At 38.5% G+C, this 20,232-nt stretch overlaps 2 protein-coding genes across 5 annotated transcripts; one reads left to right on the forward strand and one right to left on the reverse strand.

The window, feature by feature from the left end:
* The first annotated feature begins 1,371 nt into the window (after positions 1–1,371).
* Positions 1,372–16,498, forward strand: gja4 (gap junction protein alpha 4). 2 transcript variants are annotated; one of them, XR_006372757.1, is made up of 3 exons: positions 1,372–1,576; positions 7,301–12,158; positions 12,410–16,498. XR_006372757.1 is itself a non-coding variant. In XM_044138709.1 (2 exons), the coding sequence occupies exon 2, from the start codon at positions 7,310–7,312 to the stop codon at positions 8,429–8,431; it is 1,122 nt and encodes a 373-aa protein (XP_043994644.1). In that variant the 5' UTR covers positions 1,372–1,576; positions 7,301–7,309; the 3' UTR covers positions 8,432–16,498. The 2 variants fall into 2 exon arrangements, 1 of the variants encoding a protein (XP_043994644.1); XM_044138709.1 differs by having other exon boundaries at positions 7,301–16,498.
* A 133-nt stretch (positions 16,499–16,631) lies between these two features.
* Positions 16,632–19,208, reverse strand: smim12 (small integral membrane protein 12). 3 transcript variants are annotated; one of them, XM_044138711.1, is made up of 2 exons: positions 19,064–19,208; positions 16,632–17,694 (listed from the first exon to the last, which is right to left on the reverse strand). In XM_044138711.1, exon 2 carries the CDS (start codon positions 17,669–17,671, stop codon positions 17,396–17,398), a length of 276 nt encoding a protein of 91 aa, XP_043994646.1. In that variant the 5' UTR covers positions 17,672–17,694; positions 19,064–19,208; the 3' UTR covers positions 16,632–17,395. The 3 variants fall into 3 exon arrangements, with proteins under 3 accessions (XP_043994646.1, XP_043994645.1, XP_043994647.1); XM_044138710.1 differs by lacking the exon at positions 19,064–19,208 and adding an exon at positions 18,263–18,583; XM_044138712.1 differs by lacking the exon at positions 19,064–19,208 and adding an exon at positions 18,169–18,192.
* Positions 19,209–20,232: the final 1,024 nt, after the last annotated feature.

Raw genomic sequence — 20,232 nt, forward strand, 5'->3', positions numbered from 1 at the left:
TCCAGACCTAAATACAATTGGAGATTTTTCTTCCAATCAGACTAACGAGATCAAAAAAATAATACAAAATTCAAACCTATGTTTAAAATTAACATATGTCATTTTGAAGAAAATTACCATTTGACATCATGGTGAAAACATGGTGGTGACACCATCATGCTTTGGGAATGCTTTTCTTCAGCAGGTTCAGGGACGTGGATACAAGGTTTATCGAAAGGTGAATGGAGTTAAATTAAGGGAGGAAACATGTTATAGTTGGGGAAAAAGGAGATTAGACTCTTAACCCAACAGGATGAAGTTTTCATACAAATCTAAAAAACAAAAACAAAAAAGAACTCCACACATTTTATATTTTTATTTGTAAACAGTTTTGAAAACTATACATTATTTCCCATCCACTTTACATTCACATTACTTTGCCTTGGTCCGTCATGTTAAAGAAAAAAAAAATGTGAAAAGATTCTAGGGGCATGAATACTTTTTCAAGGTGCAATATACATTATGACCGACAGTTTACAAAATACGGTGAGGGATTAAATCCACAAAATGTTTCAACCGGTTGAAAAGCTTCATGGAAGTCGTGCGCTGACTGGAAATAAGGTAAGTGGCGCCATTATGTGGTGCAATGCTAAATTACAGCCTGGTTGACATAACCAGATGGATAATGTATCAGCTATCTCCTAAATTGATGCGTAAAGGTTAACTTCAAGGCATTCGAAGGGGTCAGTCAATAAATTCAGTTCAAATCAACTTTATTTATAGCGCCAATTCACAAAAAAGGCCTCGAGGAACTTTGCAAAAAACAGAAAAATAATGTTTCAGTGAAATCGTACATTCCAACTGACACAGTTATCAAACAGTGCAGTAACCCCAATTAATTATTCACAGTAGGAAATACAGCAGATTACATCGAGTCATTTACGTGCAGATGTGAGATAAAATTCTAAAAACAACAAAGCTGTTTTCATTCCAGTCATAAATTCAGATGCTCAAATGTTGATTAGGATAAATGGCTATTTTGTAATAAATAATAACAACAACAATAATAATAATAATAATAATAATAATAATAATAATAATAATAATAATAATAATAATAATAATTATTATTATTATTATTATTATTATTATTATTATTATTATTATTATTATTATTATTATTATATCGGTTTATATTAAACTGTTATCTTTTTTTTTTTAGCTTTCATTCGTGCTTCCGTTTCATCTTCAGTGACCGCGAGCTTCCAAAGTCAAACTAAGCGCTACAGGCTGCATTTCCCCCGCCGCGCAATTATCGCGCCTTCATCAAACAGGGTCAGAGCTCGAGCGTCGGAGCGCAGTTACCCAGAACCGCTTTGAGTCCATGCATCACGTTTCCTGGACGGAGTTCCTGAGGGAGGGCCCGCACGGAGAGGGGAAGAGAAGCAGCCATGGGAAAGTTCTCCCCACTTTTTCCGATTACAGCGGGTCTTTATAAAGAAGGCAGCACACATTTCAAGCGGCGTAACATCAGTAATACACAGCAGAGGGACTCGGAACCGGTGAGGAGACATAAGCCGCTTTAAGAGAGAGAAAGGTAAGAAGGTTCACCTGGATAGGGGAAAAAATAAAAAAAATGAATACGGATGGAATTATGAGAGCATTATGAAGTGTGAAGTCTCTTTTATCGTGATTGAATAAATGTTCTGGTTTGTGTTTACAGTGGTAGGTAAAAGTTTCATTTTCGCGTTTATTAAGAATAACTCCAGTAGGTGTGGGTTTTTTTTTAAATCTCATTCTAATAGGTGACATGGATCTTATTTCAATCCCTTTAGGAAATTTGAAAGTTTCAACAGAACTTAATTTAAAGTTGACTGGTTTCAAAGCCCTATTTCTGTACTGTTTTCTGAGTTGAACCAGGCTCTTAGTCGTTATGTGACTTTTTGGCGATTGATCAAAACTCGACTTTTTTAAATACAGTTTGGGAACTACGTTACTGGTATAAACATATGCAAAGTTTTCAACAAAGCAGTGCTTTCAAAACTAACATTTTCTACCACCGACTTAAGTTCTTTTAGAGAGTTGTCAAAAAGAAAGTAAGGCGCACATTATATTTCCATTTCTGACCAGCTTATTTACTTTGGTGTACATGTGCAAATGCACCATTCCTAGAATAACCTACAAATAATTTTTTGTGTAAAACCTAGAAGCAGCCGGAAGATGTTTTTGTGGTTGTTATTGTAAGATGAACTTTTGCCATGCTGTGTTTTTAACTGTAATATTAAACAAGAGACGTTTGTAAGACCGAAACAAGAAGCAATTGAGGCTCCAAATTCGCCTAAGCCTGTATATCATAATGATTCTACAGTTTAATATCCACCTATTAAAATAACAGAAAATGTGGCTGGAGTGACCTGAAGTTTGGCTTGGAAGTCCAAGAAATAGTAATACAGAAATATAGACTTTGTCAGCATTTAAATTTGTATGTCATTTATCTTTTGACCAGGATCGTTACTGCTGTGTTTACAACTGTCTCCGTTGCATTGCTTAAAATTAAACATCCGTCAATAGGAGCATTCCAGAGTGCAAGTTTCTACACATTTTTATTGCTTTTATTGTAGGAGGAACGGTCAACATGTTGTGTAATGGAGAGTAATTTTAAAGCAACATCACCAACACTGCTATGTGTCACTTGCGCACCACATACCACATTAATTATTTATTAGAACCATGAAAGTGTTTCAAGGTATCTGGAGGTTTTTGAAAAAGATTGCAAAATTGCTGAGCCCAACAGTTTAAAGTCATTTAATTGGAAGCTGGAGAAGTTGCTACAGGTACATTTTCTCCAGCTTTTTAGATCATGGCCATCTGTCCCTCCCCCACCTGTTGCTACACACTGCAACTCCACTAGTTTAGATGGTACTATTTACTTATTGTGGCTTATTTCGGGATTCTTTTCAGGGATTTTTTTTAGATAGTAAATTGAAGTTGTGAATACAATAAATATAGGGAGCAACTAAAAACAAATATCTTTAAATGGATATAGTGTCAATATTAAGGTGTGTGACATTTAATCCTATAATGTTATTCAAACAAAAGAAATATCACAATATCAAAACAATAAATGATGTATGTATTATTGTAAGAGCAAACATAAGTATTTTATATAATTTCAGTAGCAGCAGGATCAGTTTACACTTTAATTTTGTGTTAACTCAGTGATACTATAATATTTTCATTTGGGCTTCTTATGCTGTGAGGTCCTCATACCAGCCTACTCAAAGGTACATTTTCAGCAAATTCCTCATGTGAATTTTCCCAGAAACAGCAAAGTTACTACGATATCATCGTCTCTGAGTTGCTTGGCAGCCCATTGTCTCCTCATCCTGTCATAGGAGTTTTTCTTTTCACATATGAAGAGTTATTTCTTCCCTGAGATGAAAGAAATAACATAAAAACATTAATAGCATAAACAAATAGACAAGCATCACAGCAAAGCCTGAACTCCCTCACACAGGATGTTTATTCAGATGTGTGTGTGTGTGTGGGGGGGTGGTGGTGTGCGTGTGTGAGCATGTGTGTGTGTGTTGCCCTTTGAGCAAGCTGCTGTGTCATTCAACAATGTCCGACATCCTCCATTTCCTAATATCCTCACAGGTCAGGACAATACTTTATTGAATTCAGCCATAGTACGCCGCGTTACACATTACTTACTCTTATTACCTAATACACCAAACGCATAAATGGCTAGTAGTCGTGTTCTGTAAAAAGGAATCGCGGCCTCTCTTTGGACGGGGACTTCAAAGTTTCGTCGTAAACGGTTGCAGCGCACCCTACTCCTGCTCAAATAAAATGCTAAGTTTAGTGCCATATGTTTTTGTTTTAGTTGTTGTTAGTGTATGGAAGCATTACTCCTCTACATCTCGATGATGAGGGCCCGGAGCCCCCCCGAGAACATTGTGAGCTCATGGAAGAACTAATAAGGCACCGCCGCCAGATACACATGCTCTTTAGTGAAGAAAGAACCATTATGCTGAAAAGGTTGGAGAAAATTAGCTCGTTTGTTACTTACAGAATAAAACAACCCGCCGCTTTTTTGTTGTCGTTTTTTTTTTTTGTTTTCTCAAAAACCGGTGAGAATTCTGTCATGGAAATAAAATGTACCAATTAAAATGTAATTGGAACGCTCTCAAGCCAGTCCTCGCGGCGTATCTGGGCTGTGTGCCCTTAAAATTAAAGTGCAACAACAAATGCAACACATCTTGCATGTAAAAGGATATTGTCCACTTACATCTAATTGCTTAATCTAATTTCATCTGCCCCCCACTTTGTCTTCACCCCACACGTAGTTAGGATTTAGGAACCACATGCTGATTTTAGAAGCTCTTTGAGAAAAAAAAACAAAAAACAATCCACCGGAAAGTTTTGCACACTGTAAAAATAGCCATAAGTTGGAATATTTTCAAATGCATTTCAGAATCTATGCATTTAGTGTTTTGTTTTTTTACCCAATTAAACAGCAAAAACAGACTTTTTTTTGTCTCAAATTAAACTTGGAGCCATTACCTTTTGGAGGCTTTACTGTGTCAGTTTTTATGTTCATCATTACCTGTAAGCGTTGTATTCTTTGAACTTTGCTCCAGCATGGAGTTCTGTACAATGTTGAATGGGTTGCTCTGTATAACTTGTAACCTGGTCCTTGTTGCGGTAGAACATCCCCCACACAACGACTCCAGGGGTTCCTTTAATGAAGGGATTCTCAGTCTCTGGGGTTCTTAACGGTCTTTGTAAAGAAAGTGAGCTTTTCATTTTGGCACTCTGCATTCCCGTGCCCCTCATGTCTTTTATATTCCTTCCAATAGTTTGTGTGCCTTTAAATGCGCAGCATTATGTGTTTTCCAGGAACATAGTACTGTTTTATAGCATAATCAAGTAACTACATTAACTTCAGTTATAAAGATGTTATATGCCTTAAAAGAAACGTGACTTTCTGCTTTAACGCCTTCAAATTGGGGCTCCGTCTCACAACGGTGCTCCTCTATTAACTTTCTAGCAACGGTTTTCCCAGCGTTACACTGAGAAGCAGCTCGTACAATGAGCTCAGCAGATGCGCAGTTCCACCACTTGTTTGCTAACTGCTGCTGGCTAGTCTGAAGGAGCTGAACTGTGGCGTTGCGACTCGGGCTGCTCTGTGTGGTGGAAGCTTGGTAGCCAAGAAACCGCAGCTCAGAAGGGGAGCTTTGTCCTCAAAAGCCACACAAGGTGTTTTTCATAGCTGAATGGTTGCCATGGAGATTAAAGGATTTCTCAAACGTGCGTGAAAGAATCAAGGCAACACTCCACATGTGCTTTCGATGAGGGAATGACATTGTAACAAAGTCGATTTTACATGAGAGTGCTCCTTTTAAGTAGGAAGGTAGGAAAGCCCTGATGTGCTATAGCACTGATCAAACCAAGTTTTCTTATTATAGAAAACACATTTAATCATGTTTTAAAGGTAGAAAATGTGAAATAATTTAATATAGTCATATTTATAAGCAGATAAGCAGTTTTAAGAATTTCTTTTCACTTAAAAAGGAGCGTTTGGAGCAGTCCTTTGCTTCTTTGTCTCTCATGAAAGTTTCAGATGATGAAACCAACTATAATGTCAGACAGGACAACCAGAATGAATGCACAAAACAGTCTTCAAATGGGCATTTATTTTAGTAATGAATAAGCTCTCCCATTTAAAAGAAATACAAAACACTAATATCCCATTGTTATATCAATAATTAGTTTTTTCTCAGTCTGTTTTTGCCCAAATTTGTTTGAGGATTTGAAACTTGTGTGACATAAAAGCAAAAACAGCAGAAATGTGAAAGGAGCAAAAACTTTTTTTTCACAGCTTTGTGTATAGATGATGTCACAGCCAGTCATTGTATTGTTCTCTATATGAAAAGCTTCTCTTGTGGAAATTTGTTGAAAGGACATATGACTGTTTACTGGTAGTCTGAAAAGAAAAGCTAAAGTGAGCATTCTTACTTTTGCCCAATGATCCTTTTTACACTGGAAAAATAGACAAGCTTAGTGAAAATTAACAGGTGAAGAGAGTAGATTTAGATTTAGCCCATTGTGAAACATTCTCTCAATTCAAAACACTTGTTGCCCTGAAATTATGTAAAATCTTGGCTTCAAGAGAAGGAACAACCACAGGCTGAAGGATATCGACACGACACATTTCATGTCACTGGTAAAAGAAACAGCTGTAACACAGTCGGTCGCAAAGAGTTCTTTTAAATCCCTAGATAGGTTGCCAGTCTGATACAGCTGCAACCTGCAGCTCTCAAAGTTTCTTATATCTTTCATCTGCTTTCAACTTATGAAGTTATATTAGAGTGACAAACTATGCTGTCAGTATATCCAGTTTGCTTTACCAATTGAGCATTGATGCCAGAGTTTTATGATCTTTCTCAAACCATTTTTCGGTGCTTTTTCGGCGAATGTGCTCAGTTACAGATATAACACTGGAAATTGCTGGTATGAGTCACTGTCCTTAACAAATGAAATTAAAAAGTTGTAAAAAAAAAAAAAAAAATATTATTCATAAACTTTGTATCTCAGTCACGGTAACCATAATTTTATATAACCAGGACGTCTTGTCCCGATTACTTGGTTTGACTTGGCAGGCAGACTTAAAAAGAACTATTATCATGGTCTGGCTCGCTGTCAAGAGGATCTTTGTATTTAGATGGTTGAAACTTGGTCACAGTTGGACAAAGATCCCAAACGCACATCAGTTTTTTTTAAGGGATAATCATAATATTAAGATTCCGGGATACTACAAACCTAGCATGGCCATCGCCTTTCTGCGTTCTAATACAGCTCAGACTGAGATTTCTCCCATTCACTTGGATTCCTCCGGTAGAATATCAACTGGGCCAATCAGCAAACAGAATGAGAAGTTGCAAATGATGAGGTCAATTTTCTGTGTTGTTCTAGTCTGCCTGTAGTTTTAGCAATGGCAGCACTTATCCAAATATTAGTAGGCGTGTGTGCCTATGTTTGAACTGTTTAACTTTGAATAACACTACAGCTTTGGAAAAGAACAGTGCAAAGGCATAGTTAAAAACAACAATACAATATTCATTCCCCTGGTTGTCTTGGTAACATTATCTGCAGGGAATCGGCTAAAGAAACTTAAATTGAAAAATATATATTTTTCCTGCTTTAAAAAGTATCTTCTTTCAGTAAATTTTCAGAAAACATTTAGTCGTAGCTTTTGGGTTAATTTTGATTTTCTAATGTGCCTCATTGCCTCCTATTTATAATCTGTCCCTCTCAGGAGCAGAGGATGTCCAGAGCTGACTGGTCCTTCCTGGAACACCTGCTGGAGGAGGGCCAAGAGTACTCAACTGCTATTGGCCGGATCTGGCTGACCATACTCTTCCTCTTTCGCATTCTGGTACTGGGAACAGCTGCTGAATCGGCGTGGGATGACGAGCAAGCCGACTTCGTCTGCAACACGAAGCAGCCCGGTTGCACTTCCGTGTGCTACGACAAAGCCTTCCCCATATCCCACTTCCGCTACTTTGTCCTCCAGGTCATCTTTGTCTCGACTCCTTCCATCTTCTATTATGGATACGTGGCCATCAGAGGTGGGAAGGACCCAAAAGCCAAAGAGGAAAAAGGTGAAAGTGGGAGTAAACAATGTGAAACTGTGAAAGAAAGAGAGCACACCAGCCTGACCAAAGGAATTGCAGAGCAGAAAGAGAAAGAAAACTGTCGTGGGAAAGGGATATCGCCTAAAAAGGCATCTACTGAAGCTCCGAAACTGAAAGGGAGGCTTTTGAGGGCATATGCATTCAGCATCCTCCTAAAGGTCTTCTTGGAGGCGGGATTTATCGCTGGACTTTGGTTCCTTTATGACGGCTTCTTCATTGCAGCCAAGTTTGAATGCACGAGATTCCCGTGTCCTCATACGGTGGACTGCTTTGTCTCTCGGCCAACGGAAAAGACCATCTTCACCATCTATGCTCAGGTGATAGCAGGCATCTCCCTTTTGCTCAACCTGTTTGAACTCATCCATCTATTGATGCTAGCCTTTTCCTATCGCCTAGAGAAGTGGGATGAGGATTGTCTACCTCTAAGAGAGCAGGTACAAGTAACTCCAGCACTACAAATGGAGACGGCCCAGGTTTATAACACCAGCAGGGACATCAGCATCCCCACACAGGGTAGGGAGGCAAAATTACCAGGCAACCCCTGTGAAAGCTACGCTGAAACAGTAATAGAAGTGAACTGGGATGCAGGAGAGACCGGGGATAACTTGCTTCCTAGCTACATAAACTGCATGAAATCCACTGGAAAAGCAAGTTCCAAACGATGCAGTCATTCAAAACATTCAGATCTAAAAGTGACGGATACGAAAGGTGCCCATAAGGGACATGCAAAAAACCAGAAACAATATGTTTGATGGTAGCTCGGTGTACTTTTTTTCCTTTGGTTTTTGACGTTTCTGCACATGACACTTAACAAACAGGAGTGCACAGTTTGAAGGAAAGCAGTATAACAACCACTGCACTGTGAACTCCATGCCTCAGAGGCACAAACATTTGCAGTTTTTTTTTTTTTTTTTTTGATAAACACATCTATTGAAAATGAAGCATTTTGAGAACACTCTGCCAAAGGCGAAATAAAAATGTGACTCCATAATGAGATTTAAGTCATAAGATGCCTTCCTGCTAGGTTTAATAGCAAAGTGGTGTGGAAAAAACAAGCTGAGGGGTCTGGCAAAGGGAGCTACTAAGTGTTTATGCAAGGAAATTTAGATTTAAACGTACTCTTCTGAGATTTGCACTGAAACCCCAAGAGTCTTCTGGAACTTTGCTCTCTCCTAATGGATTTGTGCTCTCTGTGGAATGCACTGGTCTCTGGACCCCGCTCGGCTCCCAGAAGGATAATTGCGGCGTGGATGAAGGCACGCATGCATGCACGCACACAATATGCTCGTCTCCTTTCGCCCAGTGAGTTCCGGTCAATCAAAAGTTGGAGATGTGGCCTTGGAAGGCGAGGTGGGGGGGTGTGGGGAGTGGGAAGAGAAGCCAAAAGATTGGGATTTGTGGGATGGAGCAACAGTAACGGTGACCACAGCATCTTAGCTATGAAGGGACTAGAGGAAGTGACCACGCTGCTTGCGATAGCATTAATGTGAACCTACAGCCGGAAACTTCAATAAGCAATAGCTCCAGAGCCATCCAAAAATACACCTCTTTGCAATTTGTTGTTTAACAACCACAAACGTCAATGTTGGGATCTTATTGATTTGACCAACATGAAAAAAAAAAAAAAAAAAAAAAAAGTTGCACTTTTGATTACACTGAATGCAGCAACCCCATAGGTGGTGGTAATGTCATGCTTGTGGAGATCTTTTTCAATGTCTTACAGGGTTTCCTCCAGGATTTCAATGTGGTTAGCACCATCTATTTGTCAGAAAAACACTCCCACAGCATAAGGCTACCGACACCATGTTTCAAAATGTGGTGGTGTGTTCATGGTAATAAAGACTACATATCCTTTTTGTTAACGTCACATTTATGCATTTTTATATGTAGGCCTGTCTCATTTAATCCCAATGAAATACAGTGAAGTTTGAGGTTGCAGAGCAATACAATGCCAAAAAGGTTTTTTGCTTTTGTTCTATGGACCTCAAATCCAGTAATTGCCCATTGAATGGACAAAAAGCGGTACAGAAATGTACAAATTCAATGAAAGGGAGGGGTTGAATCTTTGGACAAATGTATTTAAATGTAATTTTTATGGTGTTGTAAAGCAATCCTGATCATATTTATTATTGTTTGATACAAAAAAAACAAGAATTATTCCTCATTTTTGATGTCAGTTCATAATGAAGTCTAACGGACACAATTTTGTACCATTTATTTTCTTCTGAAGTTCAAGTTGATCTCTTGTGTTTATGTCCCTCCCCATCACATTTTACACAAGATTTTTTTATTTGCCGTTGTTTCTTTGTCCAACAATACACTTTATGCTATCCAAGCATTGTTGCAACACAGAGAAAATGAATCCCTCATGCCAGCAGGATAAATAATAGAAACAAAGATATGAAAGAGTATTTCACGATATCATCAGTGCAGCTTGCCAAGGAAACCAGTGGAGGGAAATAACTTTGATTTAATGTCTGTTTTCTAATCAGGGGGTTATGGCTTCGCAGTGAAAAAGAGAGCATCACTCATTCCGGCACCATAAGCTTGCACAAGCCGTAGAGGCACTATGTGCTCTATTTAATTTCCCCTGGAGAAGCTGGGCTGTTAATGCTTTTTTCCTTTACTTTCTCATGTAGAGCAACTGATAAAACCCAGAAGTCAGCGCCTTCAACAAAAGTTCTTGCTTGTGTTCTGATCCATTAAGGTGATATTTCTTTTCAGCAATACATGGCACCTCCATTACCAGTCGGAGTGATGATAAGCAATTTTTATGGCAGGGAAAGGGGTCAATAGAAAAATTTAAGGGAACCTGGTTTTTGGAACATCTTCAACTTTAGGAGCGGTCAAAGAAAAAACTGGAACAAACAGTGAAATTATTTATTTCGCTGTGGGTTACCATGATTTTCTCTTCCAATAACGATAGGAATGAGACGCCTCAACCTTCAGAGGAATGTGTTTTTTTTTATCACACGCCCTTGTTGGGGACAAATTTGCACGTACCGCTGAGGAAGCAACGGCTACCGAGTTCGAACTCTTCTGGCATTTGCAAGCGGTTCTGTTATCTCCACTTTCCATTGTGGGCGCATGCGTCGGCCTCTGTGTTTTCAGCGAAAAGCCATAGGGGTCAAGGAACACATTGCGGAGGGCAACCTGCCGGTGCCAGGCAAAGCCAGCAACAAATCTGCAGACAAGCGTTTTGCATCTTCTGCACTTGTAGATTACAAACCAGAATGGGTGCCTTCTATTCTTTTTCGCAGACTAAACATTCCTCTACCGTTCAGTAACTTTCAGGTTGACGGAAGTGACTCTTGATCATCTGCTACTCCCACTGACGAGTCTAAGAGACTTCAAAACCTACGAGTGTCTAGAAAGGGTTTGGTTCCTCCTTCAGAACAATGGGGCATTAATAAAGCTTCACAGCCATCACTGGTTTGATTATCTACTTTGTCTAGACTGTTTCCCTTCATCAATGCAACCGTTCAGGGCAAAAATGTGTAAGGAGTGACTTAGAAAAAGCTAATAAAACAGAGACTTTTGCTTGTGAAAGCTGTAAAAAATTTACAAACTAAAGTCAACTTTTTCATAAAGTTATTCCTAGGGAACATCTGAGTTCAGATGCCACTGTGACTCTACTTCCTGACATTGTTGGAGTCACAGTGGATCCATTTCCTCAATTTATCCAACGAAAATAAACAAAGCCCATCAGGCCCTTTTCTTTCAAAAACCATATTAGTTCTTGTGAAGTGAAAGGAACAGCATACCTGCTTTCATTTCTGAAACACAAAAAGCTGTAGATCCACCTTTTCACATCCACCAATCAGAACTTTAACTTTCTTTGCAGTATGTCTCTACCAGGCAAAATTTCTGCTTGTTCTTTTTGCAAAACGGTTAAAGATCAAACAGGTTTGATGGGAAGAGTCTGTTAACATCAATTTGAAAGTTACGGGATAATAAACCCCACCATTGTAACGTTGGCTGTGTTTTTAGCTATAAAAAATGGTAACAGATCTTAAAGCGTTTTAATTCCCAGGTGAAACAATGGCTAAAACAAAAACGAATATGTGAACACTGACATATACCAGCTTACGCTGTTGAGATTTCTCTAATATGCATTTTCATGGTTTTCATGTAATTAGTCATAAATTTAGTGCAAGTGTCAGTGTGTGGGTGTGTCTGTGTATCTGTGACAGGAATCATTCGTTTTTAACTTTGCTGTCTTTTAAAAAAAAGGTCCATAAGAAGGTTCTGGGTTAGAAAATTAGTCTGTGGCTAGAAAACCTACAGACAAAACAACAGTTGCTTTGTTTTCAACATGCAACACTGTTTAATGTGCCGTCCTTGATCAAATAAATTCAACTGAATTGTGCTGCTTTAAGGCTAAGTAAGGCTTATTTTAAAGAATTTGGACATTATTTAACTATACTTAAACTGAACTAATAATTCAAGGAAAAAATGTGGGCATTGATATTTGCAGATGTCCTTTATTGTTTATCTTTAAACGTTTTCTTTTCATTTTGTGTTGGTCACTTAAAATTCCAGTTGTATACATTATAGCTTGAGATATAGTGAATCACAATTTCAAGAATTTACACAGGGGCATTGCTGAAACATAATGTATACAACATTACGTAGGTGTCATTATTCCTGCCTGCCATACAAACTAAAGGTTCTACTAACGGTATTTCTGAAGGCTGTAGGTAAAAACGTGACTTTGCGAACTCAGGAAGGGCCGACAGGATTCAAAATTTTCCTGATCCACAAGGACCCAACAGGCCTTCAAATAGCAGCTGCAGGGCGGACAAGGTCAGGAAAGTTATGTAAAATCTGTATTTTTGGATCAAGTCGGATCTTGGGCTCTGTGGCATTGCATGGGGCCGCTCTCTATGATTTATTGTTTACGCTGCATAGAGCTCATTTTAGGAAAAGGCAGACGTGTGCCAATTCCTTTTGTTTACCTTGACATCCTTTCAAACAACGCACGAGAACGGATTTGTCTGTATCCATAATAATCTCCCGTCCGTGCACCGTGCCTTTCATTTAGGCATTTGTGCGATTCATGCAAAAACAAACCGAAAAAGGCTTTCGCCGATATCTAAATTTAACTGCTGGGACAGGAAGTGAGTCTGTATCTGTTTCCTTTTCCAGTATTGTTGCTCCCTGGGGGGACTGGTGGTCAGGGATTGTTTCACATGACAATGGTGCTGTGGTGGGTATCCCGGGATTATTTTGCTTTTTGTTCCCCTGTGTTTTGCTCACCAAATGCTGTAGTTGTAGTTGTACTACTTTCTGCTGGTTGCCCCAGAATCTCAATGAAAGACATTGTTTTTGTTGCGCCTTTAGAAAATGTGAAAAGATGCAACAGCCAAAAGTACTTTTGCAAGGCGCTGTAGCTTGAAGTGTTAACATCTGCAAATAATTACCGTTTTAATGTTTAGGGATAATTTATTGCAAAAGGGAACACTTGGGAAGTGAGGGGGGGGCAAAACCTTCGTACCTCGTTTTTAACATTCAAAGCCGTGTTGCGCCAGTAGACTATAATGTGCTTGTAATTAAGACTCGGGTGCATCTAGGATCCGAATATTCTGCTGAAGCACTTTCAGATTAGGTAAGCAATAATTCATTTGTAATACGTTTAAGTGGAAGTGTTCCCCTACCAGCCCTTTTCCTGGTAAACACTAGTATTTCATCAGTGCTCTTTTTCTACCAGCCCTAATTCACCCTTGCATTGTGAATTAGTTAAAAAGAATTACACTAACAAGCAATTTTCAGCTAGCTTTACAGTGTAATGCTCCTTTAAGATATGGTTTCTTGTGTTTTGTTTACAAAGACAAGGAACATATGCTATTAGACTGCTTGGATAGTTATTAGACAAGATGAAAAATGGCCAAATCTCCTAAAGTAAATTGTATTTTTTGCAAAAAGTTGGCATGCAAGAAAGAATGTTGCTTAGCTGGAGGAGTGACTGTGTGTATTTAATTTTGACCTAAGTTGTCAATGAGTGGTATAGCTAGTTTTCTTCATTGGTAAGATGGTGTTGGCTTTCATAATTTGCAGGTAAATATGAACACATTAACTGTAATATGGACCTAATTAGCAAAAAATCAAGTCAGTCAAGAATGTTAGTCTTTGTTTCCAACAGAACAATGGTCAAAATATAGAGAAAATTCTCACAAATCACTGAACAAACTTAAAAGAGATAAACCAGAAAGAACAAAGCAATTTGACTTTCATCAAACAGAAAGCATGAATGAAATATTTCAGATTAAAGCATATTCCCAGACCTACATCCAGTTGAGATTCTCTTCCAGAATAAGTATTTAAAAGTTTTTTTTTTATTTATTTTTTAATCTTGATTCTTCATCCAATCAGAGATTGATCCGATTGGATGAATCAGATCAAGCTCTGATCTCATTTTTTGAATGTGGGATCATTCTTTTTTGATCAAACAAAAAAGAATGACAAATATTACATCTCTGTAATATTTGCAGTATAAAGCATGTCCAAAGCTGGTAGAGACATACGATGTATAAATTTCTGTGTTCCAATAAAAGCTTCCCAACAAAAATACATAAACTTATTTGCCAATTTTCTGACTTGACATCGGCTGACTGGCAGTTTACTCTGTCGGCTATACATTGGGAAAATAATGCAGCATTATCTTTGCAAAAAAATAAAAAAATACTAGGAGAGCTTGAAACTGCATTTGCTCAAACATTTGTCTCATAAGAACTCACTGCATTTATTGTCACTGGGATGATGTTGAAACTATTTTTAACTTGAATTTTATTGCTACATATTAGTATCTTTGAAGGAGACAGTTTAAATTTAAAGCAGTGTTTCTCAATTCCGGACCTCGTCAACCCTACCCTGCATATTTTAGGTGTTTCCCTTCTGCCTCACACCTGGATTGAATGTGTGGGTGATTAATAGCCTTCTGCTGTTCTTGATGGTCATGCAATCATTTGAATCAGCTGTTCTGGAATAAAGACACAACTAAAACATGCAGAGCAGGGGGGCCTGAGGACTGGAATTGAGAGGCACTGATTTAGAGTAAGGACTTTGTTATGAAGACAGACATTTTTACTTGGTCCGCTCAGGTCCACATGAAATGGCCACAGACCTAAAGCTGTACCTGTGTGTAGCTACCGTATCTAATAAAAGGATGTGGTGCCCGTCCAGGAGGCAGACGGCTCTATTGTTCATGCGACTCTTTGGAACACAGTCTCCTGGCTGTCCATTCAGGATGTTGGATTGGACCTCCTTGAGCAAATTGAAATAAGAAAAGAGCAGCCAGTATCACCAACTCCCATTATCCCCATCATCCAGCAGGAACAATGGCTACTGCCCCCGTCCTTTCCCAGGAACCTCAGCCCTCCGTTCCCACAGTGCCGTCTCATTCTGAGGAGCCGGAGGACCATTGTTACGTGGGATGACCTGTCCTCCGATTGTTCCCAGGAGGACACACACACAGTTTTCACACAGTGCACTCGCTGTAACTCCCAGCGCCACCTCTGCATCTTCACTTTGTGCTTTTTTTTTTTCCTGTTTTGAATGGAAACTTCCTCCAGCCTAGGGTAATTGCTTCTTCAAACATGTCTCATCCGAAGTGGAGTGGGCCATTTCACTGATAGCGAACACAAGAACAGAGACAAAAAAGCTGGAGATGGCTGCAGATATTCACCACTGTGGTTGCCAGTGGAAGTCTGGGCTTCATGATCTCTACCCATTTCGCAAGCTGGCGGGGTAATGTAGCAGAACGTATCCTGGCACACTAGAAAGGCTGCAGACCACTTTTATTTTATTACCACAGAACTAGTCTGGGACCAGCTTTTAAAACCCCAAACTGCGGGATCAGTTCTGTTGCTTATTTGTCTCATTTGTCTGATTCAGCCTGTGACTAATTGCAGTCCGTTTTTATTTTCAGACCCGCTTTTTGCTGTAGCGATGACGAAAGTAAAAGCGGTCTTGACTCAAGCGTGGACGTTTACCAGCACATTAAATGTCACATCTCTTGTTAACATTTATTCCCTCCGGAGGTTTTTGGAAGTTCGAAGCGAGAGAAAACAAAGAAATCAGGTGAATGGTGGAAAAAAAGAATCAACTTGGAAGATAAACACTTTGCCTGTTTTATATTTTCAAAGATGATGACAGTGTGTTAAAGGATAAACTTGCATCATTTAAAGATGTCTAATATTAAAGCTGCAGTATGTATCTTTTAGAAAAATGTTTTTTCCATATTTATTAAAAATGTCACCATGTGGAGGAAGCATGTCGTCAGTATGACACAGATAATCTGTGCAAAAAATAATAATAATCAAGCTCCTTCTCATCCACTGAATGCTGCTGTTAATGAACAGAACCAATCAGAGCCAGGAGGAGGGTCTTAGCACTGTCAATCATCCTCGTGTATGCTGTTCAATGTGCTAAAGGCGGAAAAACAGCTCATCAGTACAGGAAATCCATTTATCTGCAGTCAACAGTGGCTATGCTAACTAACATTAGCTTTTGTGGCAGGCTAAGTTGTGGTGAACCAGTTGTGGCTGGGGTATTGACTGAATACAGTCAATACCCCTGACTGTATTCAGGGGTATTGAGTACAAGGGACAAAATACAAATGCAAGCCTCACTTTTCCGATTACAAAAAAATAACAACACAAAAAACAAAAATAAAATCCTAACAAATAGAATTATGGTGGTGAAATGTGAAAATTCAAGATGCATCAATGCTTTTTTGATGATGATGAGTTGACTAAATATGAATGAGTTGACTTCCCTTCAGGAATAAGTTTAGCTTTTCAGAGCTGAATGACAATTTTTGTGATTAGCAAAGTTACTTTTTATTAATAAGGGAAAATTGGGGAACAATGTTGAATATACATTTGGAATAAATTAGGTTTTCTTGTGACGCATATTAAGCCAGTTTTGTGTGATTTTGTCAGCAACGGACACTTTTTCAATTTATGAACATAGATTTCCTTTATTTCATATCATTTCTCATGAACCATCCAGACTTTCTAAAATGAAAGCATCATGTTCAGGTTACAAATAAAACGCCTAAAAACCTTACAGCTCCAACAAAACCTCCTGTACTGCTGTCTTGTTTAGCCACACACCTTCAAAGGCCAGATGAGATAAAAGGAACAACAAAGAGCCATCCTTTTCCCACTTCCAGCAAGATAATTACTACTTCTTTTCTAACATTCAGAAAAGATTAAAGGACAATCACTTTGAGAAACATTTATCTTGGGAATATCTTTGAATGAAACTACAAAAAACAAAACAAAAAAAAAAACAAAAAACATTTGAGTGACTTAATCATGAAGCCACAATAATATCTGGCTCATACTGCTGAAATATGACAAGAATAAACAATTTTTTCTGTAAGTGGAGAGGAGCAAGTAAAAACAATCAATTAGTTAAACACTTAAAGGTTCAATAAATATGTTATTAGAGTGGCTTGATTGAAATGTTCACGTATGCATCGTCAAATCTTATGAAAATTCACCGAAAGAAGATTTTTACCTGATTACAAAGAATAGCAAGAGTGTGTTTGGTTTTATGTGTTTACTGACGGCCGGGAGATGACAAGTGAAAACTACTCAGGTGAGTAGAACACTGGGTGATTTTTTGTTCTCTGGTTCACCTCTTCGGTTCCCAGGGAACCATCCTCTTGATGGAAAAGGGAAATAAAAAAAAGTCTGTCGCGACACGAGTTAGCTCTTCTCAGATCTGTTCCTGTTGAGAGCAGCTTTGGGCGTGAACTCCAGTTTCTCTTTAAGGCTAAGCACTTGAGTGCCGTCTGTTCCCACCTGTTCCTGCAACTTTCTTTCCTCCCTCAGTTCCAAGATGCTCTTCTCTTCCTCCCGAGGCTTTGGAGTGCCTCTGATGAACCACTCCAGGTGGTAGCCCACAGCGCCGACCATGAAAGCGACAGGGAAGGTGACATACGGCGCGTAGGTCCGCATCGCAGTCCACACTACGGGCCACATGCTGCTTGAATTTCCCAGGTGCCCTGAAGTTTAGAAAATAAAGAAATTATATAATAGTACAAGAGAAATTGTGGCACAGATTGTTCTTTTCAGAACAGTAATAGACAAAAAAAAAAAACTATTTAGGAAACATCAACTTCTAATGCCAGAGTGGTCATCTTCTGTCTACTGGCCCCCTCTTGTGGTCAAAGCCAGATCCCTACAGTTAAACCAAATTGGGTCCCATTGACAGGAAAGTAAAGTTCAGTGTTTCTGACCAGAAAATAATGAATTCTAACAGGTTTGTTGCTACAGTCAGTCCCAAGGTTGTAGGCTTCAACATGCAATACAAATAAATTGAAATGATTAAAAAAATAAAATAAAATAAGTGTGTCGATTAAAAATATTGATGTTGACAAATTATAGTCGATTATGACAATTAGTCTCAGCAGAGACTTAATTGGTCTGAAAGAAAGGAGAAGAAAAAAAAAGTTTTTAAAAACGTGCATGCTGATCACTTTGCCTGCAGACTGCAACTCCAGATTCTCCAGAGGAGCCACCTGTTGATAATTAGATAATCAGGCAGTTTAGCAACACCTGGCTGCTACTTACCCTCAAAAATCCAGAAGGAGCAGCAAGGAGGCATTTTTTTGTAAAACAGTATTTCAACTGATTATGACTTAATGTTGTGAAACCTGGTGTGGTTTTCTGTTCATATTTCAGATTAGATTAAATAAATTGTAGACATTTGCAGAGACTAGATCAATGTTATATCCCGTTAGCCAAAATCTTAGAATTAACAGATGGAGGACTTAGTTGATTATTTGCAGCTTTAACTCAAACGACGCAATAAATCTTTCAAATTATTATTATTATTTTACGGATATAAAAAGGGTTAATATCTTTAATGTTACCAGCCGGTAAACTTCAGTTCACCTATATTTGCTAAAAAGTCATTACAATGTCGCAAATTCGCCAGTTTTCTCAGTGCCGAATTGAAAACGTGGTCTCTCCTATTATTACAGGATTCACTTTATGTCGGACTCCTTTCGCTTCACCTTGCTTACTCGTAATATAGTTCAAAATTCTAACAGAATTCACAATTTTTGACTTAAAATACCACAAAACACAAGCCGACAAGTCGAATGAGCGCGCACAAACTGACCATGAGTTTAATTAAAAACTGACACAAAGAAAGAACACCCCAAAACACGAACACGTTTTGATAAAAGTATTGCAGGAATATCAGCTAACAAAGTCAGCATCACCCTGGTGGCTTAGCTAGAAGTATTTGATATCCATAATCTTAACAAGACGGGCACCGGATGTATGAACATTAATCTACTAGTTTACTATCACACTATTTTGACCATTTTTGACCGCCGTTAATTCATTTCATAAGACCACACTCACCTCTGCCGTTAACACATTTGTTCTAGAGTGACGTAATTTCCGTGTTTCCAATTTCTTTCCTGTTTCCTTCCTGTATCAACGTCATTCGCCAGTTTTTCTTCTGCGCTTTACCACTCTCTACTGGTAAATGCAGTACACTGCACTGAATGCTCAGCAAGATGTACTCCCTCAGCTACTTCTTCCAGTGACTAAAGATTACGTGTAATAAAATGTATCCGTATTTAAGTTTGTATACATACAATTAACAAAAAATCTCAAATGAATGTTTATTTTGACAAACATCACCAACTGGATTTAACAATTCACAAACTGAGGGTCATTGGTAAGGAATAAATCAGAAATTAGGTGACTGGTTAAAATTACAAGTCCTCTCACGTGGAACATGATCTACAAATCGTATACACATGTTCTGGCACAGTGCCCTGCATGTTTCCCTATTTTAACAAATTTAAAGCATGCAAAGCAATGTGCCTTGAGGACCTGCCTTAAGGATCACACTCAAAATTTTCCCTGAGCAGATGGACTTGGCAGCTAAATCCCAAGTGAAATACTTTAATGTAAAAGACACCATTTAGAACCAGTCCTCTTCCCCTTAAAAGCAATTGTAAGGAAACATGAACAGTACTCTATTTTTATATGCCACACATAAAAAAAACACAGTTTGAACATCTATTTTTTTTCATTTAGGTTTAAAAGCTTTGTTTAATATACATTGCTATGAAAAAGCAATTTTTCATAGCAATTTTCATGTTGAGAAACTTGCCTACAAACTGCATCTTGTATTTATTCAGGTTATCCTTCCTGAATATACTAAACCATGCTTATGTGAAACACCAAGACTAGAAAAACAAAACATAAAAAAAAAAAAACAGAGAAAAAAGTAGCAGAGAAAGATTGTTGCATTTCTGTGAAGAAATACAGATTTAAAGTGGTATCCTACATCTCTCTCAAAGTGCATTTCTCTCACCCAGTAGGAGAAGCAATATCAGACTCGGTACGATGGTTTTCTGGGTAGTGAATCAGTAAGCCTTCTTTGCAAAGCTACGTCTGATTGATGACACTGATTATTCGGCCCCCACTCTGGAAACTTTTCCATTTAACAACAACAACAATCCTTGCCACCTCCTTGATCTATAGCACAGCGGTGGCTGGCTTTCACTTAATGGTTT

The sequence above is a fragment of the Gambusia affinis genome, linkage group LG14, assembly GCF_019740435.1.
Source record: "Gambusia affinis linkage group LG14, SWU_Gaff_1.0, whole genome shotgun sequence".
NCBI lineage: Eukaryota > Metazoa > Chordata > Actinopteri > Cyprinodontiformes > Poeciliidae > Gambusia > Gambusia affinis.